At 35.0% G+C, this 25,246-nt stretch overlaps 2 protein-coding genes across 3 annotated transcripts; one reads left to right on the top strand and one right to left on the bottom strand.

Moving 5' to 3' along the window:
* Positions 1–774: 774 nt before the first annotated feature.
* Positions 775–6,071, bottom strand: LOC132312941 (coatomer subunit epsilon-1). Its single transcript, XM_059811513.1, has 7 exons — positions 5,810–6,071; positions 5,629–5,718; positions 4,790–4,941; positions 3,357–3,492; positions 3,121–3,276; positions 2,827–2,906; positions 775–1,120 (listed from the first exon to the last, which is right to left on the bottom strand). Exons 1-7 carry the CDS (start codon positions 5,969–5,971, stop codon positions 1,027–1,029), a joined length of 870 nt encoding a protein of 289 aa, XP_059667496.1. The 5' UTR covers positions 5,972–6,071; the 3' UTR covers positions 775–1,026.
* A 6,900-nt stretch (positions 6,072–12,971) lies between these two features.
* Positions 12,972–24,221, top strand: LOC132312925 (uncharacterized). 2 transcript variants are annotated; one of them, XM_059811495.1, is made up of 13 exons: positions 12,975–13,252; positions 15,024–15,732; positions 16,309–16,493; positions 16,904–16,984; positions 17,069–17,110; positions 17,208–17,252; positions 19,681–19,767; positions 20,367–20,493; positions 20,596–20,676; positions 21,342–21,467; positions 22,313–22,377; positions 23,037–23,142; positions 23,903–24,221. In XM_059811495.1, exons 1-13 carry the CDS (start codon positions 13,211–13,213, stop codon positions 24,001–24,003), a joined length of 1,797 nt encoding a protein of 598 aa, XP_059667478.1. In that variant the 5' UTR covers positions 12,975–13,210; the 3' UTR covers positions 24,004–24,221. The 2 variants fall into 2 exon arrangements, with proteins under 2 accessions (XP_059667486.1, XP_059667478.1); XM_059811503.1 differs by lacking the exon at positions 23,037–23,142 and having other exon boundaries at positions 12,972–13,252.
* The last annotated feature ends 1,025 nt before the right edge of the window (positions 24,222–25,246 follow it).

Raw genomic sequence — 25,246 nt, 5'->3', positions numbered from 1 at the left:
TAAACTTGACCATGTTCAACTTATTGAGCTTGGCTTGAACTACGACTCGATAAGCTAATAAATACTTAGAATTATGTAAATTTAGTCGGTTAGCAACTTACTTAGCAGATAAATAAACCTGACTTTGATTGTATTTTAGTAGTCCAATAATGTGCACCAAGCTAGAGCAACACAATCAATATGGGCTTGTTTGCCGTTTCAAAATATTATTGAAATATTTTCAATATGACATGAAACTGGGTAAATTGAGCCAGTTGGGGTCTCTTTAAGAGTTAAGGCCTTCTGAACAGGTGGTTTTCCTGGCAAAAATTTTCAGATATCCTGGGGTATAGTGACTCAGATACGTGCACTGCTTTGAAAGAGTACTCAATTAGTCTCGTCCCCCAAGGGGGTTGGACCCCTCTGTTACCAAAAAAAAAAAAAAACAATAAATTTATAAATAAATATTAAACATAATACTTAGCCCTTACTAACCTCTGCTCCTTGAACACTACAATCGGGACTACAAATAAATTTTAACACAAAACCAAGCCAGAATTACATCTGCACACCGGGTATTTGTCCCGATTATTGAAGAGCATGGTAAGGGAGAGAGAAACTGTTCTTTCACGTCAACAAAAAGAGTTGCTCTAATCACAAAATTCAGTCTGTACTGGCGGTTCTTCACAATGAACATCTTCTGAGAAGTAAAATGAACTATGAGCAAGCAGTATAATATAATATGTAATTATCGTGATTTGCATGTTCCAAATGGCAAGTATGCAACAACCCATAAACCCATAAAAATGAAGTCACTTGATACCAACAATACACGGTGTTCTCATTTTACAATGAGGGATCTCAGAAAAAATCACTAAAATAAATTCAGCCTATCATATAATATTTTCAGAAAGAAAACATTCCAGTTGAATTCATGTATTGCTCATATGGATCACAAAACCAGGTCTGCAATCATCACGAAAGTTGAAAAGGATACGAGACTAAGAAACACTATTCTCCCTCTTTGCAAATTACTCGCACATTCTTTCAAGCAACTGTTTGGACTGCTCTGTCAAAACTCTCTTCTGCAGCTGATGAGCGTTTAACTAGCATGTGGTCTGGATGTGCCAGTTTCAACTGACTGCAAAAAAAGATAAAACATAACAGTCATTTCCATTATGCTTTTTTTCTAGCAACTTCATAACAACGTGGGGAAATATGGGACACAAGAACAGCTCATGACAGACCCATATTCTTAGGAATTCAAAGAAACCTTGTAAAGACAATGACAATCGACGTATACCAAACTTATGTACCAAGTAGACAATCACCCAACAAAATCATCAGTTGCAATGCAGTGCTGCATGTGTAAAGATTATTTAACCTAAAATTATAAGTAAAAAAGAAAATCCCAAAACCCATTTCTCAAAATCCAGAACCACTAAAGTGCTGCACGCACTGTTTGTTCAAGCCACTCCCAAAATACAAAGACATTGGCAGGGGCGTTACTTTGAAGACCCTAGTGGGTATTTCGGGAACTTACAAAACAACATTCCATGCATTGGTTGCTAGATGAAAATAACTAAATAAATGAGGTCAATGTTTGAAACAAAACAAAACATAGAACCTATTCCATTTGTACAATCCAAATGATATCAAACAGCTGAATCTTAAACCCAGACACCTCCCTCTCCAGAATTCATAATTCCACCACATTCTAAAGGAGTGCAAGAGTTTCAACCATTTTAATTCAGAAACCCGAACCTCCATGAAAGGTTCCCATGTTTTCGTAGAAAAAGAAGTTCACAGAGAAAAAATAGGGAAGTGCTTCTTCTCTGTAATGCAGTTTCCTGCTCTCTAGAAGTCTTTGGGCCTAATGATGTTGGTTTCCTAGAGGTAACAGTAGCCAGTAGGTGTATCAATGGATAAGGTCCACGTAATATCGAACTCATAAGTCCATACCTTCTGGTTCCAGACTCAACAATTCAAGGGACCAACAGTAATCCCCCACAATCAATTCCTTCATCAGATGCTTAACTTCAAATACACTTTCTTGAGTAAATTATTATAATGCAAATAACCTCCTAGGTTAGAGGAATATTGTAATTCTTTGTCCCCTTCTTGACTTTTGTCTATAACAGCTCCAAATAGCTTATTCAATATAATTATTCCTAATGTGGACCTAAAGCCTTATTAAAGTGGCCCAATGAATTAAATAAACCATGGTAACTGGGATCAGATATTTCAGGTAATCCTGTAAATTAGTAACAATGACACCCTTGGTTATTGCTATCTACCATGCTGAAGAAAAATAAAAATAAATAAAAACATATAACCATCCTTTATGACTATCTCAACCGGACACAAGAAGACAGGACTTCCAAGTTTCTAGTTTTCGAAGACCGTGATATTCGTGATTGGGTTGTTAAGATCAGCGGCTTGCAAAAGGCATCTCTCCGAGACTTGCCTTTCTATTTCTTAGGTAATTGGTTAGCTCCTTGGAACCAAGACCAGAAGGATGGTTCCCAGTATAGCTCTAGCTGCTGGTAAGAGGGAGAGGGTCATTTTGATTAGTTCTCTCTGTTGAACCCCCCTAACCTGCTCAAATTTATGTAGAAGGCTGTCCACTTCTATTCACTAAATTGACCCTAATCATATAATTACATTTTATAAAAAAAATGTTCAAGATATTTTAATATCTAATAGAAACTATGAAATTTAATAAATTTAACATGTTAGAGCAAAGCCAAAAAAAAAAAAAAAAAGTCACTAAGGCTTTCTTCAATGGAATAAAAAAAATATCAAAGAAGAAATATGTCCCAATAGATCTCATGAAAAGATAATTACTTGAGATAACGTGAGGATGATTTCCCAATGTGAAGACTGCACACAACCAGATTGGCCAGTGTTTCTGCATCCTTCGCATCCTGCATGAATCATCAGAGCATCTCACATTAAGTAAAGAGATTCATAAGTCTCTCTATTCAAATGCAATAAATATAGAGCAAACTTTTGAACTTCAGCAGTAACGCAGATTGTTCAAGATCCGGGAAGAAATTTGGAAAATATAGTAATATTGATTCAAGCATAACGAAAAAGCACATCAGTTGATCCAAATCTTAAATAGAGTATAAAATTTGCCTTGTTTAGCGCTTCAAGTAACAATGTTTCAGCTTCATCAAAGTTTCCCATATGCATGCAGCAAACAGCTTTTCCATTCAGGATCAAACCAGTCATCTGGTACTTCTCAGAGAAATCTTGGAAGATAAGATATGATTCCTGTATCTTGGAACCACCCTGATTTGTAGAAAAATATGCAATTAAGAACATGACAGTTCTCATTTAAGATGAACAAAAGTTGGAGGAAATGTATGTACCACAGCCAAGTTTAGCCATGCATTTGCCAGTTGAGTCAAAGTATGGTCCTCGTCAGTCTGTTGCATGATCCTCAATTGTTTTTCTGCATAATCTGATCTGTGCATCTTAAGGAATATATGAACATTCAATGCATGCCTACAAAAGAAGTAACATCTATCAGGCTTCACTGATACTGATAGGCACTCTTCACGTAAGTAAAATTTCACGAGATTAAGCACGAGCACAGACAATTACACATAATTTTAAGAAAACCAAGTATAAAAATTAAAGTTAGAAAATAATTAAAATCTAAGAGAATTACAAATTCAAGTGAGGTTATAAAAAATTAAAAATAAAAATAAAATAAAATAAACACACAAAATAGGCACAGTTTTAGTAGATCAACATATTCCATTAAAATCAACAAGACAACGAACATGTGAGATATGTATAGGGAAATCACTCTAAACTAAACAATATATGTAACACTAATGATGTTAATCAGAGGTACACCAACTATGACTATATTGAGCTTATAATTCATATCATATAGGCGAGAGATTACACAAAGACATAAATGAAGGAAATAACAGAAATTAGATTGGCTTCAAGCCTCAAAATTAATCATGTTTTCTCATTTAGACAAGTGACAAAAAGGTTTATAAGGAAAGAAAAGGCTATGAAGGGACAGTAAAGACTCCATAGGGTAATTATTAAGTTAGATAATGCATAAGTAGGCTTTCAGCAAGATGATATCATTGATTTAATGAGAAGATTTGAAATCAGATTATGTAATCAGGAATACTTAAAATGAAGCACCAACTAACATACAAAGCTCAACAAAAGGTTGGTTAATTTGTAAAGCACTAACAAGCATAAAAAGTTCCTCAAAAAGGTTTGCTAAATTGTAATGACAAAGCTTACTTAGGGTTGAAAATTATTTTCTGAAAACACAGTTTAACCAAAAAGAGTACACATAATGTAAGTTCTAAGTTGGAAACAGAAGACATGCTTTAAAATTAAAAGGTTCTGAAAACATTAATAAAACTTGCCAGGATCATCAAAATAGAAAAATAATTGAATTTACAACTATGATCTAATCACAACACCAACAACAATTAAGCACCATTTCCAAGCTAGAGGAGGGTACTATTGTGATGAACATTTATACTCAACAATTCTCTTACTCACCTGCATATATATTTGCAAAACAAATAAGTATTTAATTTATATGACTTCATAAGATAAAAAATAATAATAATAATAAAATTTAAACATTGAATCTCAAAGCACCCACGAGACTGCATTTCTACTGAGCACCTATCAATCTTATAAAGACTAAGACGGAAAAACCATGAATTATTGAAGAATATGCTGAGTATCTCTCTCTGTTTTTTCTTTTGGCAAGTATGCTTGACAATCTCAGTATTAAAAGAAGTAAAGTAAGACTCACAGCTCCATAGTCCCTCCGGTATTGGTGTGTTTCAAAGCTTCATTATAATCCTGCTCGTGCATGAATATAATCCCAGCAATAAGCCGTAAGATTGGATTGTTTCCTATCGCTGGATCTCCCAACCACTCCTGGAGACTCGAAATTGTAGCCTCCTGTATAATTCAGAAGCAACACCACTATTAAGCTTAACACAAATGACATAAACCCTTCATAGGGTTTCATAAAAAATAGTAAAATTCGGGTAATTAAATAAAATTACTGTATTCGACGCTTGCCAAAGGTTACTCAGTTTTCTTTAGCCCAAAAGAAAATTAAAAATAGAAGTTTAAAGCAACCTTTGAGTCTAGTTTCTGATCCAAAACGAAGGGAAAAATAAAACTCAAATCCAAACAGTGAGAGGGAAACAGGAGAAACAAACCCACGATTCAGTTGCTGGGAAAATTGAATTAAAGAAAGATGATAAAATTTTGGACCTTATATTGTATACTGATTATGTTTTCAAATATGGGGAACCCATCTACAACAAGCCAAACAGCGTACTATTAGGCGCGTACTTCTTTTATTTTTTATTTTTATGTAATTGATAAAGAAACTAAAATTCAAAAATTCTATTTCTCTCCCACCTTTATGATAAAATTAGTGATTTTGATCAACAAAAGCAGAACAAACACAGATCTCAATTATAAAAGCAATGTGCATTAGCGAAATGAATTTTATTTTCATTCCCAAATCAAGAAATTCACGCAAAATTGAGTAAACTAAAAACAAAAAGTGGATCTAAACCTCTAGGTCTTGATCACAGGCTGAAATAGAGATCAGAAGAAGGTTAAGGAAAAAACCTTGTTGTCGGGACTCGAAAGATACAAAGCGAGCAATTTCACTGCTTGAAGAGGGGTCGCCGCCGACGAGTCGATCTCATTGACAACAAGCTGAAATACACAAGTATGGATCAGGTAAAAATAAAATCTACGCAGCTAGAGAGAATAACTGCAATTTTTTGAGCAATAAGGGGACGAGGACCTGGTAGCTTCCAAGGGCAATGTAAGATCTGTAAACGAGGCAGTCTCTCTCAACGGAGTCTTCTTGAGAGAGATTTGGCACGTCGCTATTGTTAATCGCCGCCTGATATGCTCCCAAGTAGAAGTTGTTTCGGAGACCGAACAACAGGTCCGGTGCTGCCATGGTTGCTAGATCTCGGCTTAGAGAGAGAAACTGAGAGTTTTAGAGAGAGAGAGAGAGAGAGAGAGAGAGAGAGTTGGGTGTGTTTGATGGAGGAGTCGACGAAGGAGAAGTGGACGGTTACTCACATAAAGAATTACAGATGGTTTGGTGGATTCGGGTTTCCCAATTGGGCCAAGGTTAGTATACATACTGGACCTGAACCAGTGCCTAACTGAACGGTATAGCCCAATCTAAATTGGAACAGCTACGAAATACGATAAGTTGGTTAGGTAGGCTATATAGGAAGCCCACCACCCCTCCAATCAGATAAAAACTTCCTTGAGTCTGTTGCAACGTACAACGAGGGATTCAACCGTTGATAAAAAATAAAAAAAATTTAGTAACCTCAAAAATATTAATAACATCGCGATGATATTAGCTTCACTCACATACGTTGGGAGTTGTTCAACTTTTGGACTTCAAATTATTTTTTTAACAATTAATGAGAAACAAGTTGTGGTACAAAGAGTTGGAAAGGCAGACGCATCTGACTACGTACATCCGAGACAATTTCGAGTAGTATTATGCAAGTCCCTATTATTATTTAGAATTGTCCGATTTTTAGATTCTGAATTATTTTTGAAACGGATATAATTAATTTTTATACGAACGAAGATGATGACTTCATCATATTGAATGATATCATCTCTCATGAGTAAAATAACTTAATACTTATTGACAACTGCTTTTTTATTTTTAAGTAAATCTCAGGCACTCAATTTATTAAGGTCAGGTTTGGTATGCCCTTTGTTTTTGATGTTTTTGTTTTTGTTTTCATTGGGTATTGTACAGTGAATAATGAAAAATGGGTATTGTACAGTGAATAATGAAAAATATATATATATTTGCTAAAATATATTTTATTTTACACAATGCCGAAACATTTCGTGAATAGTGACTAAAAATCATAACACCAATTTGATATTTTTACATGTCTCAGCACTGTAACAACGGGTACTATATTCATGAATAGTTACTTATTTATATATATTTAAAAAAAAAAAAAAAAAAACTCTTAAATGATATTTTTAAACTTACCATTAAATTTTTTAAACTTGCAACATTTTTTTATTAAATATGTTTTCATATTTTTACTTTTAAACATCTTGCAACAAAAAAGACGTTAACAAACAAGCTTTTGATTATTATTCAAAACACTCTATAACAAAACACTTATTTTGTTTCGGACTAAAATAAAATATCAAAAACAAAACGCGAACCAAACAGTGCTAATTTATTGCCCACAATTTAGATTGAAAAAAAAAAAATGATTTCAGGAGGGGCAAAGGCAAAAAAAAATTAATTTCACAAGTATATATATCAAAATGACAAAAATAAGGATATCCTTCAATGTCTCACACGTTTCCATTATCGACCATTCCTGATGATGGAGAGGGTCTCAATTTGATATTCTGTTCTGTAAAAATTGTTTGGTACAATTATTTGCTACAACTCAGTCACAGGTACAAATATTTGCTATGATTCAGCCGATGCACAGTGCCTCTGACAAATAAAATCACATTACGAAAACAATGATCTTCCTGAGAGAAAGAAGATAGATTAAAAAAACTGAAGCTTGAAATTTTCTGATCTCGCAATACACATTGCTTAAGAAGTGTTCCCAAGCATTAATTTACTTAAAAGGTACACGAACATAACTGCATGAAAACAAACAGAAATCTAAGTGCAGCCTTTTGAGGGCTTACCTACTTCTTGTTCGCCAATAGTAACTGGTTTCAATTTTTTCAATCTAAGGACAAACGCGCAATCTTTAAGGAGTAACTGGTTTCAAATTTTAATAATCTCTGTTTGGATTGAAGCGCAGTTTAGGATTAACCTCTCTTTAGACTCCTCGAATCAGGAAATTGTATCATGACTAGGGATGACAACGGAATGAGTTGGGACGAGAATCTCATTCCCCATCCCGTCTCCTTTTATTTTATTTTTTGTACCCCTGAATCCCGCCCCCAAAACCGTTTAAAATTTTACCCCCACCCCGCCCTGCCCCCACTTACCCAACCGCAGCCCCGTCCCTGATTAAATTTGAGAAAATCAAACTTCAAGCAAAATAAAATAATAATGAAGCAGCAAAAATAACAGCGCTTCATACACAGCAAAGCCAACTTGATTATTCACTTCATGAAATTTCATTTATTAAATCTAATTCCAACTCGTTACAGAAACAACAGCAGCAGCAAAAATTAGTAAAATCACATCTTAATATATATATATATATACACACACACACACACACACACACACACACTTACCTCTGACTGGGGAACTGTGGCCGGATGAATGGGACGATGATTGGATTTATGGGCAGAGAGACCCTAAATCGGTTGTTTATAGTCACGACCAAGAGGAAGAGTTGTTGGGTCTGATAGAGGAGGGATGATTAGGTACAACCGTACAGTTGAGGCGCCCTTTGCCGGCTGAGGCGGCGGAGATGGAGGTCGGCTGAGGCGGTAGAAACTACGAAGGACTAAGTCATATGAATATGGATAGAGTGGATGGTTTGAACAACAGCCATGAATCTCGCATTGAAATTTTCACAATTTTAACAAAGAAAGAGTTCACATAGAAATACGATTAAAGAAAGAAAAAAAAAAAAAAAAACTCAATAGTGCTGCATTCCCCTTAAAAACAGGGAAGTTAAAAAGTCTACTTTTAAGAAAATATACACTAGTCTACAACAATGTGCTATGTATAGTGCTGTTTAGTTCTTGCTTTTTTAAATATATATGTATATAAGTTCAATACTGTTCTCTTTTTCTAATTCAAAATAGTTATTTGAGTTAGCATAACAATAAATATGTCAAACAATGACAGCATTCAGTGAACATTCTGAGACATTATGCAGTGATGAATATTTATTCAAAGGTCCTTCATTAGTCTTCACAATGGCTCCATAACACAGCATTTAGAAAAGGCCAAGAAAATAGAGACACAAATGGAAAGCAAGCAACTCCACCAATAATTCTAATTGAAAATTAAGACCTCACTTAGGCAATGCCTTGATAGAAAAGAGGACAATTTCTTGCTATAACAATGACGAATGCTCAAGAATTCAGGCTTCCTAATCATAAAAAGAACTTACCAACTGCAAAAGTTTCTTGGATGAACTTCAAGGACAACTTGGTAACAGTTGGGATTGTGTACCAATTGTCTACACGGGACTGAGTGAAGCTGTTAAATGAGCATAGGAATATGAATTCGAACGTCCTCCAATAACAAACAAGCGAGAACAGGTAGATTGATGCCGGTACTTGAGCAGCAACGGATGGTTTATTGTATATGTCACCGCAACTACTGCTCACAAGCGACATTGTTGAATCTCCGGCCAAATACTATCAATGGCATGGGCGTGGTGCACGCAAAATTGTATATCAAAACCAATCTTCTCATAAATCTCAAGTAACAACATCACACACATCATCAACCTCTTCTTCTCCTTGCATATGATCATCATCTGATCATCCAATTTACTCACGCCCATCAATTTCTGCTCCTCAACAATCAGTGACACCATCTTAGTCGCGACACGTTCGCGCAATGTCTCAACCCTAGAAAGTGGAGCTATGGTGAGCAAAGCAGCCAGGTGAATGAGCTTTCCTTGCTCTGCATAATGGCAGATGACAACTTGAACCTCATTTTCCTTCATATGTGATACACGAAACCTAATGGTGTCCAATTGGGTTTTCATTTCCGGGAGGCAAAACATGATGATCAATTTGAAAATTGAATCTTTATTAGGGCTCCAATGATCAAAATTGTGGGTTAGGGATTCTAAAAGTCCAATGAGATCGGAGGGCAACGCATGGTCATGGGCAAAAATGTCATCTTCTCCACACTCAACCGCTGAATCTTGATTGTCTATCGACATATATATACTATAAATTGAATCTACTAAGTACTAGCTTTCGACCCTTAACAATCAATTGATCAAATGATGAGAATCTAACTCGAAATTGATATATGAATATTAAACCAAATGGGAATATGTTGCGGTTCTATATGTATGTAAGCAGGTATGAGAGATCTGCATGCGTGTGTATAGACAGAGGGAGAACCTGCTCGTTGATGTGGTTGCTCCACAATGCACGACGTCATCTACCGCTGCTGATGCTAATTTTAGCCGACTCTACCTCTGTAGTCTCTTCCCATCTTTATACGTGTGCGTGTGTAACTGTGTTATATTATTATATATATATATAGCCCATGAGTCTCTCATTCAGGACTGTAAAGCCTTTGGGTTAAGGTTGTTTGTGAGACTTGTGGGCTTGAGTATCAAGATTTTTTTATAATTAGAGTTCTATTTTAGTTGAAAATTCACAATTCCTATTTAATTATGATTGGGCTCAGGCGATGTATTAGCAATTTCAACCCGAATGTTATTTATTTTTATATATTAGGTTATTTGGAATTTAAGATAATTTAATTCAAAATTGTTGTGGGAGAGAGATTATTATTTTAAATTCAACATATGGTACAACCGAGCTATATTAGTTAATCTCACTTAATTCTAAATAGTTGTAAAGCACGTTAAAAATATTAAAGCTACCTGGCAAGAATCACTAGATCGGCATACATTCTATTTTTTATTTTATTTTATTTTTTCATGGTGCAAATTATGCATGAGATTAACATGATTGAGCGAGAGAAATATATATATATATATATGTAAGAAATTTTCTAATGCATGTCAATATAGTGGATGCAGGAAAATATTAAAAAAAAAAACAGCATCAAGATAGGAAACCTTTCATCGTTCTTGCAAATGAAGGAGCCAGCACCAATTCAAGTAATGGAGGTAACGTAGATTTAAAGAGAAATTAAGTTGAATATGCTTGGCTCCTTGCACGCGTGAAAATCAATCAAGGAGAGATTGATATTTATGTGTGGCATACAAGGAGCCAGGCACAATCATATATTTCACTTTATTTTCTTCAATTGTTGATCAATTGAAGCTATAAATGTATCTCACTTCATCACTCAGAGAGAGTGAGATATTAGAGAGAGATTTGCAAGGCACAATGTAGTGACCTAGTGTAACGGGTGGGCGCTTGTCCATTTATCTAAAAGTTCTAACCCACCCATTTATACTCATGTTATTTCTTATCCGGATCCGATGTGGAACAAGTCTCTCTTTGTAACATTCTCTCCCACCCGAACTCGCTCTCCCACCCGAACTCGCAACGCCCTTCCGGGTCGGGCGCTTGGCGTAGCACCAGATCAAGGACTGGCTCTGATACCAACTGTAACGGGTGGGCGTTTACCCATTTACCCAAAAACTCAAACTGTTGGGTAATACTGCATACCCACCCATTTATACCCATGTTACTTTTCATCCGAATCCGATGTGAGACAAGTCTTTTCTTGTAACACCTCGCTAGTTAGTAACCGATCAGGGCAAGACTTGGAATAATATATAGAGCTTAGGAGGGAATTTTTTTATATTTTATGAATTAATTAAATAAGCGTTACACATTTTTTTTTATACATTAATACACATGCATGCATTTTACTAAATCCAATCAAATTAACCAGCATGACAACCACCGCCAGTCAAATCATTATTGCTTCTTTTGATCACCATCATTCTGTCTCTATCTTTTTCCTAAATTAACCTACAAAAATTATACTAGTTAGGTAAAGAATTTAGCTTCTCTTTTTAACATGTCCCTCAAATTTTAGTGGAAAATTAACCTTTTTTTTCTTCCTAGTAAGAGGAGATTCCATATAGTGACGGGTCACCCTTTAAAAAGAAAGAATCAGTCCCCATGCAGGACTTCCCACCACTCTCTCTCTCTCTCTCTCTCTGCAAAATCTTCTATATATATATTTGAGGGACAGTAGGTGATTTAGGAGATTATATAGACAGTAGGTGATTTAGAGAGAGAGAGAGAGGTGGAAGGTCTCCCTTTCTTTTTGAGGACCTCCTATGAATAAACTACTGGGATATGCAAAAACGTCCAACGCCTCACATGATCACCGAATTATTACTGTTAATTAGGCATAATTAACTTTGGTGAAACGGAGAACGATGACGTTTATATATATATATATATATATATATATATATATACTCGTATTTATCTCTAATCTAATTCAATAATTTTATTCTAGGTACGTAATAAATTAATAATCCAACATAAAATTGTCAATCAATCCTATAATTCAATAGATTATTTTTTATCAAATTTGTATGCGATTTATAGTTTATGTAATTCCAATCTGAATAATCCGAATCACATATTCACTCATGGAAGGATTGTATTTTGGTTCCTTCATTTTGTATAGAAATTGATCAAACAATCTACTATTTTCTCACATATATATATATATATTTGTATCAGTTTGTGTATTTTATTTATCACACTTACACCATTCAAAAGGTAATAATAATATTAACACAATATATCAAAATTATCTCTGATCAGATCGAATTGACCGTATCTTACTTGTTAATTTAGTGGATAATCAAATTTAGATCTAAAGAATTATTGAAATAAATATGTTCAATTCATATGCCATCTTCTCATATCAAATTTGGACTAACAATCAAATTTATTGATTTATTATTTTGACTGAATAGTAATTTCTAAGATAGGTTTTTTTTTTCCTATTAAAAAACTCCAACTATACTCGTGGAAGGACTGGAACTCTATGTCTTTCACTTTGAAAGGAAACGAGATACCATCGTCATGCTACAAATTGTGATTTCTAATATTATAGTCTAAACTTTTCGGCATTTTTGTACACAGGCTTAGCTCAGCCCTTTCTCTTTTGGGCTTAAATTGGATTGCAGACCAAGCCCAATCATCAATAAGCTAACCAGACCACTTTTTATATATATGGGCCAATTAGACCATGTATGTGGGCCCACCCAAATTTGTAGACTACACTAGAGTCAGAGACAGTCAGACAGAACAAAGTCTCCTAGGTAACCACTACCACTGGGCACACATAATTGGAATTATAAATGAGACAACAAAGCACTGTACATAGTGAGAGCGAGGGAGACAGAGGGAGACGGGGAGAATTGCTCAGCAATGGCGGAGTCCACAAAGACGAGGAAGACAAAAATAGTGTGGTCGTATTGGCCCCCCCTTGTTTCTCTCTCTTCGAATCTGCCGTCTGCTTCTCTTGTAAAAAACTCTCTGTTTTTCCCTTCTTTTTTTCCTTCTCATCACCACAATGATGAGGTCTCTTTCCAAATCTTTGCCACAGACTCACCAGGTAAATACAGCTTCGACCCATCTTATCATATTACTTGTTTTCTTCTTTATTATCACTATTTTGTAACACACACAGATATATTTGTATGATTCTAATACAGCTCTGTGGTTCATCGGTTATTTTTTATTTCAAAACATGTAAATAGAATAGAGGAAGATTCTCATAATGGTAGAATTCTATCTTGCATATGGAGGTTATTAATATTGGTGGACCTGAAGATTTCAGTTTTTTTTGGTGTGAAAATTGTTCTTTGTCAATAAAGATATTTGGATTCTAGTAGTTTATGCTGCTAGGGTGGACCTTGGCACAATGGTAAGGTTGGCAATTACGATTTGGAGGTCACGGGTGCTAAACCGGACTAGCCTCTCCATGTGGAGGCAAGACTGCGAACATCTGACGGTTTCAGACCCTGCAATGGCAGGAGGGGGTGTACTGGGCTAGCCCTTTTAGTAGTTTATGCTGCTAGGAGGCATTTATACTACCAGTATTATTGTGAGTAATAGATGAAATGAGGTTCAATTTGGGCCTGTTTAGACATCCGGTGGATACAAACACCACAATTGGATTGTAAAATTTGTTTTTTGGAATATCATTTGTTTCCTTTATGGTTTTCAAATTCGTTTGTTATGATGTTTGTTGTAACTTTGTTAAACTATAAGTGTGTGGGGACGGTTAAAATTGATGTTCAAAGTAGGCAAAAGTGATTGTTTTTAGCATATTGGATGAGTCTCTGTAAAGACCAGTAGATAATTAGAAAATGTCGCCCATAAAATTAGATAGGGGATGGATGAAGTGGAGAAGCTGTTTTCTGGAATGTTGTTGACTGTCGAATGCATATTTGGTAAAAAGAAATTGGGAAAGCAAAAATATGGTCCATGTTTGTGGTACCAAATGTTGGCAGTCGAGAAGCATGTATGAAAAAACATGCACGACTAATGGGTTATTGATGATACAAGAGGAGGAAATGTTCTATTTTCCGAACTTCATTTTCAACAAAGATAGAATAAGAAATAAAATGCTTCTTTGAAGTCTATAAGGTTGCTGCAGATTCAAGGGATGATGAAAGAATGTTGTCTAAGATGGTTTGACCTTATGCAATGCAAGTTTAGTGACTACATTTTTATGGAGCAATTACTTAATCAATTGGACAGCTAGGAAAAAGATTACAATCTAAAACAATATTAGTCAGGACCTTAAGAGAATACATGGATAACGAGATTACTTGTCAAAAGTTCTTTTGGGGTTGTGTGATGCAATTATAACTGTTGGGGTGACATTAAGGAAAACTAGATGTAAAATTGAACAAGAGTGTAATAATGCCAAATTTTAGGTATGTCTCCGCTCCCCTCTCCCAGTGGTGAAAAAATTGGTGATACCGTGTTAAATTAATTAAATCTTAACATGTCGTCATATGGATGCACTCAACCACATGCATACTCGTGTTTACATTAAATTCTATGTAATCAAATACTTGTCTTCAGTGGACCTCGTGTGCTTGCATGACAATATTAAATTGGTTAGTGATACTAGTCATCAAAATTGCATGGTATTGGTTGGATTGAGGACTTACTGATCAGCACCCTGCATAATTCGGGACCAAGTGACCCACACTAACAATCGCCTTCTATATCTTAGGTCTCATTTCAGTACTAAGGTAATAATGTATTTATTGATGGCATGAAATAGGTATAAGCTTTCTTCTTACGAACGTCATTAGATTACTTCTGTTATGTTACCAGTTTTGTTTATATGTTTTCTTTTTGGTTTGCAGGAACCATTAATTCGTGCCCGTGATGACCCATTTTTTGATGGCATGAGAAGGGGTGATGCAGCTGTAATGGACACGGATACCATATTTGATTCTCGAGGAAAGTTTAGTGACCGTAACATTTCTAGGTCGGTTTCAGATATCGGTGACAGAGGACCGAGAGAGATTGCGGCTGATATATCTGAAAAGTTTGCTTATAGTCCCTCAAAAGGGTCACCTTCTGACATTATTCTAGAACCTTATGGCCGCCGGTCATTGTCTGGGAGGTGGTCAAAATTCTCCAAAAGATCTTCATTTCCGTTACCAAGTATTGAGTCAGATTTGAGCATTGACTTGGAAGAAGAAAATGCCCTTGTAAAGGAGCCCAACCCAAGTATAAAGTTAGATTTGAGCATTGACTTCGAGGAAGAAAATGCTCCAGTAAAGGAGCCCAGCCCAACGATATGTGAAACAGATGAAGAGTTAACATTTCTGGCAAGGCCTGCAATTGAAAGATCATATAGTGTGAACAAGATAAGAACTAATCTTTCTAGAATTCTGCTTCCTCCATCTGCAGCATCATTCTATAACGGGTACTCACCAGAACTGGAAATTGTGGAAGTGTGTAAATTCACTAACAGATTAAATTTCTATCTGAAGGCTAGAAGGGAAGATGTAAATGCTGGTGTCCCGGGAAGATTCTTGCACGCTGTAATAGGGCAAGATGTCGCTGGTAACATTACTTGTGAACTCTTATTGACCAAGTTTAAAACAGCCCCTTCGTATAATTCTGTTCCTTTTTCTTTTTTCTTTTTTTTCACTTTCTATATTTAATTTTATGAATTACTTTTCAGCATTGTGTTTATCAACATGCAATGCGTATTATTGATGTTAATTAAGGCCTACGGAATTTATGAATCTGTAACAGTTATTATAATGGATGAATTTTTTAGGACCTTTATTTGGTTTCCTCCTTGAAGCGATGGTTCATACAAAAGCAAACATATATTGATCAGATGGTTGGGGATAATCAACTATGTTGATTTTACCAGTAATTAATGTATTTCTTGCTGAGATTCCTGCTTCGGCATTGCTTTGATTATGGTTCAAATTCAACCTATTTTCTGTTCATTTGAAATGGCATTTACCAGTAATTAATGTATTTTTTGCTGAGATTCCTGTTTCGGCATTGCTTTGATTATGGTTCAAATTCAACCCATTTGCTGTTCATTTGAAATGGCATCAAATTGTTGTTAATCTTGCAAACACCAAACATTGCTGGTTATTTATTTGGTATAGCTACGTACAGATGCTGGATCAGTTGTCTCAACCATCATGTATGCTTTCTACTTGAATGAAACATTGAAAAGCGACCAGTTCTGCACTGTGCCAATCATCAACATGAAGAGGGCAGACCTAAACTCTCAGGCTGAGCTCAAATGGTTACTTGACTCTTGTCTTTTTGATCAGTCATCATTGATTTTTGTTGATGAGGTATGTCCCAATTGACTGTTTAAAATTAAATCTTGATGTTGATCTACTGTAATATGCATAGAGTAACATGTGTTCCATTTATTTTAATTTTTAACCCTCTGATTTGCCTAGAAAAGTTGGCCTCCTATCTCATACTTTGTATGGTAAGGGAAAATATTGCAAAGAATACATCAGGGTTGATAAATGGTTGGAATCTTCTCATTGTATCTCTTCGTTCTCACAAAGAGAATCTCACAGTTTGAAACCTGCTCCATTCACGCAATCTGCATGGTTATTATGCTATTATGAATTCCTCCATGTTTTACAAGTAAATCTTATGTTTTTCTTAGAGACCTGAAATTCTCGTCTCCAAGTTCTTCTTGCCTTTCAAACTGAAATTCCTTTTTCCTGATTGTTGAAATGTTGAGCAGATTGATCTGTCATATTATGATCTATTTGGGAGTCTTAAACTAGTTTTGTTAAATGGAAATAAGCTTCCAGCCAAACAAGAGGTAATATTTTAGTGTAAAACTTTCTGTACGTTTTCTGTGAACTATTGGAAATGATGGATATATGCTAGTATCTTTCTGTAACAGGCACTAAAGGAGGCCTTGTTTGAAATCTTCAATTGCAGAAAGGTGTATTTTATTTAACTCAGTATAGTTTATCTTGTCTACCTCAAGACATCTTCAAAAAGGAGGAAATGTATATCTTAGTGTTTCTCTCCATTTACAGGATGAAACTGCATATCCTTGGGTTGAGACTGTCACCGAGGGACAGGTATGCCCATCATAATTTTTAGTGAAGCCAACTAGATATTCCTGGTTTGAAATTTTTTATATCCATTCTTGTGCTCAAAATCATGAATCTGAAAATTTTAATGGTTCTCTTCTTAGCATAATTTGTTTTTTCTGAATATGATTTAGGATGGTGAAAACATAACCACTGTTTAGGTTTTCATATTATTGTGTGCTTTGGATGACTGATACTTGAATTGCAGCAACTTTTTATTTCCATTTTTCTAGGATTGTCACTTAACCACGTTAATGGGGACTCTTTTCAAATGACTGGACAGCTAGCTGGTTCATTTTACTTAGTTTCAAATGGCATTGAATAGTAGCTCCATGAGGGAAGTTACTTTGGTAGAAAACATTTTCTGAATTTGAAGGCAATTGATACTGAGAATGTGATCCTTTTTGTATTGTGGTCTAAAGCTTTAAGCATGTGGGCTTTCCATTTAATTTAAGCATTATAACTATTGTCTGAATCTAGAAACAACAATAGGATTAAGGACTTATTTGGGATATTCTGGTTGTAATAGCATGCACTTTGAGTATTAATCGTGTATATCAGGGTTACAATTGATCTTTAACTTTTGTTTCTCTTCGTCTTTACTCATGAAGATGCTAACTCTACAATTTCTTTTTACCTTCTTATTTAAGAGTTCCATGGAACTATGAATCGCTTTTCTAGAATTGGCATAGATTTAGTGAATATTCAAAGCTGCTAGGGAGAAATAAGTAACTGGTGGAGGGAAGGGCTGCCATATATCAAGTCCTGTGCAGACCTAGAAACTGCTTTTCCTTGTTGCAGATGTTTATTGGAATGCTACCACGTGCATGAATGTCTGGCCAGACGCATGCAATGTTTCACATATTACACTGCATCACAGATTTAACACACTTCATCTACGAACATCTCTGCATGTTCTCGTAGTTTTAGGATAGATATGAATGCGAAATTCTGATGTCTCTATACCTTCTGCCCTGACATGTTAGATTTTCTGTGAGTCTTTAATTTTTGTATTGCGTAGAAACGCTTCTAATATATCTTGCCATTAAATGCATATACAGTTACAAAGAATTAGGTGGTTTGGACACATAGAACGCAGACTCGTTAATGCGCCCACTAGAAAGTGAGGACGGCCAAAACTAACATAGAATGCAGTAATTAAAAATGATTTTAAAACATTAAATATTTGAGGAGACATGGTATATAATAGAATAGAATGGAGAAAGAGAATCCTTGTGGCTGACCCCATTAAATTGGGGAAAAGGCAAGAATGATGATGATGAATTCTAAATTTCAATAAGGAACTTATCCATATATGCCTTCATTGATAAAATCAATACCTTTAGTTTCATTTATGAACCTACTTTACATGAACTCTTAAGAAATGTGTGAAGTACTCATGTAGCACAGATGACAATTAGACATGGGCACAACTATGCATCTGATACATCCGGTTGAATAAATATATCTAACAAGCATATCCAACAATTCAAGTTTATTATGCTCCGTGATACATAAAAACACTATTTTTGTTCTAGAAAATAAAAGAACAATATGAAATAATATGTCGTCGTGTTCTCGGTTTGGGGATTTTATAAATCCTACACTTAGACAGATATGCAAAATCTTCACTTTCTCATAAAAAATACGTACATGCTTGAACTTCAGAGGAAAATTTCCCCTGAAGGACATATCTTAATTTTAAAAAGAAAAAGGACCTCTCTTTGGTACCAGAACTTTCCCTTAAAAAGGAATTCCCCTTGAATGTACAAATGTATCTCTTGCAATATCAGCTTCATATGCAATTGGCCTTGTAATAATAAATATGTAATGATACAATAATTTTTAGTATTTATAACTTTTGGAGGAACCAACTTGGTCCCATGGTACTTAACAAAAACTAATAATAATAATAAAACTCAGTCCCATGGTGACATGGTGTATAATTTATGTTTTTTTGAAAAAAATGTAAATGTTGTTACTACTTACTAGAATGCAAAAAAATAATAATAATAATAATACTTAAGAAGAAATTTAATAATATTCTCGATCTTTTGGCAACTGAATTTCTCAAACCGTTGTATACAAAGTTGAGTTGCATACTCATAAAATAAAATTAAAAACTTAATTAATAACTAATTTATTTAAAAATATTATAATATTGGTGGGTATTACATATTTCTTCTCTATGAAAATGTTTGAAATATTATTTAAAAGATGTGCATAATCTGTCTTTTATTGTTTTTCTATTTATTATTATTTTTTTTAAGGTCAATTATATTTTGACTAATTTAATTGTAGAAAGTTTAATCCTTACACGTATGTATATGCATATACATAGTTTAATTTTTTATACCTACCAGTACATTTTCTTTCTCTAGTTTAGTTAGATGAACATGCTGATCTGCAAATGCAGGAATGTTCATGTTGTGCACTTATTGCTGAAAAGTTTGTACTGACTTCACCAGAGATATTGACTGGGAAAGGAATCAGCCGACTTCTGGTACCTAGTGCTTCTGAACTTGCAACTGCCAATTTCTTTTCTCATCTTTCCTTTTTCTTTTTTTTGTTTTGTTTTATTCCGTTTAATCTTTTTATGTTTCACGTATTCAACACCTACTTCGCCAGAAAAAAATTGCTGAGATGTTCCAATGCAGGATGTTGAAGGCAACTATCAATATGTGCCCTTTCCCCCTCCAAAATATCCAACACAAACTGAAAAATAGAACTTCTGCTATGAATATTCTTCTTAGGAGATTTGTTTATTTATCAACATTTTAGGATATGGGCTATCAACTTCCTGACCATGCCATTAATTTTAGATGTGGACTTTGGACTTGTGTAGCAGTTTTATAATCCAAATCGATGCACGTAGTTTGGTATAACACATGATTATATTTCTCTCCTTCAAGTGACGTGGTGCTTTTCTTTCCTTTACTATTCCTTTTTCACCCATTGGGATGACCCAAGGGCACAATAACATGAACTATTATAAAATAATATATGCTGATTCTTCTCAATTTGAGCTCAGTTTGTCCTTTTTTACCACTCAAAATTATCTTGGCAGACTTTAGTGTATTCTGCTCTTCTGTCTACTTGCAGTTAGCAGGCATCCTCTTGGATACTGGAAACTTGTCAAACCCTCGTTGTACCATGAAAGATAAATACATAGCCACATTGTTGATTAATGGGGCTGGTCGATTTGGATGCAATGGTCTTTACCAGATCTGTACGTTCTGTAACTTTACTATTCTACATGGTTTGGAAGTTTTGAATTTGGATTTCTTGAACTACAGGGCCCATCTCTGATGTTATAATTAATCATTTTCAGTAAGATACAAAATCTGTGATTTATCCAACTTCAAGGTAGAAGATATCTTGCGCAAGGATTTCAAGAAGTGGACAAGAGTAGGTCTGGACACATTTCCTTTATTTTTATTATTTACCCCTATACCTTAGCACATATTCTATCACATTTGTGGCATGCATACATCAGTCTCAACATATATGGCTTGAGATAGTGAGATTCCCATACTGGAAGATCCAGTAAACTTGATGTTAACCATCATTGTTTTTTGTCACAAGTAAAATAACACAATTGATCCAGTTGAGAAAAATTAATAAATCAGCTGAACGTGGTTAAACAACCTGGTTCACTTCTCTCTGAGTAGATTTTTGCAAGGCCTCAAGAGTAAAAACTTCCAATAGATTAGCTAGTCAGTGTAAGAGTATCTGGATGGTTTCTTCATTCATACCCAATTTATTGAATATATGCTCTTAATTGTCTGATTCTTTTAGTTGTATGTCAGATTGTTTCGTGTCTCTTTGTGTATATATCTGCAATCTTTGTTCTCTGCACAGACATAAAAGCAAGGCAACTTGTTATAACATGTTTGATTCTGAGAGCTCATGCCTCTCTCTGATTAAAAATATATATTCTCTGCACTCATCAGAATAATTTGTTTTGGCAGTTGTTTTTTATGCTTTGTTATGTACGCCATTCCTGCTGAACCTATGTGGCCTTATCTGTTACTCTCATTCTTATTCATTCTGTTGACATGAGAATTGTTGAACCAGGTAAACCAGAAAACGCTGGTTCAAGATTGATGGTATCACATATCGGGATGAGTTCAATTGGAATGTCAATTGGGGAACTTCTAGCTCATGAGGACAGTGCAGCTCAAGAAATCATACATTTCCAGCGTAAGTGATTGATCATTGTTCAGTAATAAATTTCAAGATATTTCAAAATATTTTGTACGAGAGATGGGTGATACCATTCTACATCAACATCTTCTTTTTATCATCACTGTTCCCTTTATGTTCTAAATGATATTTAAACACCATTTTTGGTCAGTATTTTAGCTTTAAGTTCTTCTCTCTACCTTTGGTCAATATGTTAGCTTTAAGTTCTTCTCTCTACTTTGATGTGCTACTTTATTCTTTTGGATTGTACCATTTCCTTCTGTAAACCTTTGTCAGGTACCACTCTGTGTTAGTGTTTCCATTGGTCCTTTGCACGACAATCATAGTGTTCATTCTGTTTTCACTTGTAGAGGCTTCTCCTTGCTAGGTTTTCTATATGGGCTCTTCTCAATTCTGCTTTTCCATGCATTGCTATTCCAGCGATATTCTCATCACTATAAAATTAACATGATGCAACCCACAACTTCATGGTTTGTATTATATTCTCTATAGTATATTGTCAATGGAGTTCTTCCAAATGCATTCTCCTTTCTGCTTGCATGTTCTCTCTGCCTTCTTTTTTCACTCTTCACTCAGGGCTGAAGTTGGTTTTGACAGTTGATTCATGATTTCTGTTATTGCATCACTAGAAATTTAGTATGGTCTTAATTTTATTAATAAATTCCCTTTATCAGAATAACTTTCATTAACATGAAGTGATATTTTATTAAGCTTTTTTCTTTTTCTTTTTTTCTTTTTTTCCTTCCACCCCCCTTCCCCCCTATTTGGGTATCTCCTTATCTTCTGTTTGTTTGAAAACATTTAGGATTTTGCTTTTTAACGCCTCTTTCTTAAAAATCCAGAGTTCGAGAAACTTCGACTTCTCATGGTTGTTTCCAGCTATTATGATGCTCAGAAGAATTTCAAGGTAAGGAGAGCCTCTTAATGTACGTGATTTATTTACTTATTTTTCTGGAGGTTGATGAATGGATCAGGTAGCGTGGTGTTAACTGTTTGGGCATGCAATAGTTTTCGTTTATACTGCCTGACATTTGGGCTTTGCAATGGTTTTTGTTTTCTCAAAAATTTTAAGCATTGTACTTGGCTTTAATTTAATCTATGTTCCATGCACTCCTGTTTTATTTTTTCATGTATTTTCCAACTTTTGCATTCACAACAACTATCAGCCCAATTACTCAGAGCACAATGATTGCAGAAGTATCAGAATAACTGGAACATGTAAAGTTTTTTTCATGGCTAAACTCAGTATATGATTATTATCACTTTCCCATCTTTCCTCTGTCAAAAGAAAAGAAAACTATCACTTGTAAAGTTGTTGTGGGAAGAGTCGAAAGATCCTACCAAAGGGAAATATGAAGAAACAAATTAATTTGGTATCAAGTGAACGACTGATTTTTTATAAATATAATTACCCATATTGTAGATTTTTTCTTGGTGTCTAGTGGCCAATTCAAATGTCGGATGCCACTACTACATGCCCCATGTGAACTGTTACAACCTGTCTCAAAATGTTTAATGTATTTTTTCTCCCATTAAAATTACTGACTGTTTCATATATCTGGTCAGAGAGAAATCCTGGTGTCTGCCGAATCCATTGAACTTATGAAAAATGTTCTTCAATTCTTCAATGCGAATGCCTCCCAACTGCCACTCAAACTTCTGCATCAACCAGGTCAGTTTGTCTTTTTTAACTTTACGTCCTGAAACTCAGTTGTAGTCAACAATAAAGTTACAACATGCTTCACCCATGAGATTCCCAGAATGTCATACGATGTCTTTGCATGTGCGCCATGTCTTGATGGATATTCTACCAAAGGGGGGCATATTATATGTGCAGCTCTGACCATCGTAGATGAAAGCATGATTCGGGATGTGAAATGTTTCTCCTTATGCCATTGATGAATTAGATATTCTTGCTGATATAATTTGACTTATTCCTAGGTTGTGGCTCATAACGTTGCCTCAGTCAAATGATGATCGCCATCAAATTTAGTGATTATATCTTTTTCCCTGTTTTTTTTTTTTCAAAAAAATAATTAATAACCATGGTTATCTTATTGCTTTGATACATTCCAGAAGAGAAGATTTGATCAAATGATCCGTTCCTGTATTGGTAAACTATGAACCAACCTACCTGGATTTTCTGGGTTAGGACTAGGGATGTTAGATGGCATTGTCGGGCACACTAGTGCGGTAATTTGTTGTCCCAAAGAATGCTAAACAACAGACTTCTCTCCATCTTGGAAACACACAGGCATGCACACACTTAAGCATGCACAGGCATGTGCAAAAACACACCTATGAAACTAACACTCACAGAGACACGATTCTAGTAGTCTTCTTGCTGTTATTACTGAGTAAAACTACGTCCTTGGTCATTCCATTTCCAGTTCAAGATACAATAATTCAGGTCTTCTGGGTGTTTCATGCAGGTCTAGGAGATGAGATGAGGGCATTTGAGATTGATAAGGTTACATCAAGGAAGACTATCGAGAGGCTGTTGGAAGAATTTGGTGGGACGTCAAAACGCTGATGTAGAAAATGATTAAACTAGATGATCAGCGTTCCTAATATTTGTCACTTGGCATGCAAAATTCTTTGTAAACGGTGAAGGAAAATGGAGAAATAAAAGTTGCCAATAGGTGGCTGCATATTCGCAAATATTTCTTGCAGGCAATGTGTGAACGAACCAGACACTCACTGTTTGAGTTCTCTCTCTTTGAGTTGATTTATTGAGCTTTTGTTTTGGTTCCTTGTGTGTTATTTGTGCATTACAGGGAAAATTCAATAGTTGTGAACTTGTGATTGATAGACTGCATAAAGGAAAGGAAAATTGATCTTGACAGTAACTTTGTCATCTTTGGAATGTATATCAATTGTATAGAAAAATGGAACAGTAACTGTTGATGCACGGACTGATGAATTAAAGCCATGACACATCTTGCTGTTTATTGCTGCTTTAATGAGTTTTACCAGAAACATGTTCACAACTTGCAATTTGTAAAGCATTGAGATCTCCTGTTAGAGTGCGTTTGGTTGTGGGGAATTGGAATAAAGTTGAAATTTTGATTCTATAAATTAGGATCAATCAAATTCAATTCCAAACCCGTTGTTTGGAATCATTTTGGTTTTCTTTCTTCCTTCACTCACCATCATTTTAGTCCTAGTGTGGCCAAAAAATCAGGGTCTTTAGCTAACTGCCCAGTAAACAACTGTGCAATTTGAGGACAATATGATTAAAAGTGGGATCATGTAATGAACGCCTCGATTTATCAGAGTCACCAACATAGAAGATGGAATGCCACGAATTTAAAGAAGCTGATTAACCAAATCTGATTTATAATTTGATAACGAGACATGAAACCTCAATTACTTCTAATAAGGGTGAATTGAATTTGAAATTTGAAAAAGTTTAGTTTAACATTTACATTAAAAGTTTTTCAATTTTAAATTCAAGATGTCACCCTTCTTTGATGGGTGCACTGAAACCAGTCTGTGTCATAATATATTTGTATTATTGTTGTTATTTTGTTTTAATATATATCGATCCTCGTTTTTGTCCGGCATGTCTCACGAGCCTGTTGTAGCCCTATTGACTCTTATCAAACAAAAAACAGTGGAGTATCAGGATGCTATTTCCAAATTGACATTAACTCAGTTTCCAGATGCCACTTATATCTTTAACCCTTTTTGAATTGATTAAAGATATGATCAGAAAACAGCAGCCATTAATTACTGAAACAGATTTAATGGTCAAATGCATGGATTTTATGAAA

The sequence above is a fragment of the Cornus florida genome, unplaced genomic scaffold, assembly GCF_030987335.1.
Source record: "Cornus florida cultivar Cherokee Brave unplaced genomic scaffold, ASM3098733v1 CherokeeBrave_3.0.0_Hap2_Chr01, whole genome shotgun sequence".
Lineage (NCBI taxonomy): Eukaryota > Viridiplantae > Streptophyta > Magnoliopsida > Cornales > Cornaceae > Cornus > Cornus florida.
This window is presented reverse-complemented; position numbering and strand designations above follow the sequence as displayed.

Excerpts from the sequence above, each read along its gene's own strand:
- LOC132312925 (XM_059811495.1), top strand. The coding sequence starts at position 13,211 with ATGATGAGGTCTCTTTCCAAATCTTTGCCACAGACTCACCAG. Across the intron at positions 16,494-16,903 it reads CATTGATTTTTGTTGATGAG|ATTGATCTGTCATATTATGA; the intron begins GTATGTCCCAAT and ends AATGTTGAGCAG. Across the intron at positions 20,494-20,595 it reads CAATGGTCTTTACCAGATCT|TAAGATACAAAATCTGTGAT; the intron begins GTACGTTCTGTA and ends AATCATTTTCAG.
- LOC132312941 (XM_059811513.1), bottom strand. The coding sequence starts at position 5,971 with ATGGCAGCACCGGACCTGTTGTTCGGTCTCCGAAACAACTTCTACTTG. Across the intron at positions 4,942-5,628 it reads TTTCGAGTCCCGACAACAAG|GAGGCTACAATTTCGAGTCT; the intron begins GTTTTTTCCTTA and ends TGAATTATACAG. Across the intron at positions 3,277-3,356 it reads CATGGCTAAACTTGGCTGTG|GGTGGTTCCAAGATACAGGA; the intron begins GTACATACATTT and ends TCTACAAATCAG.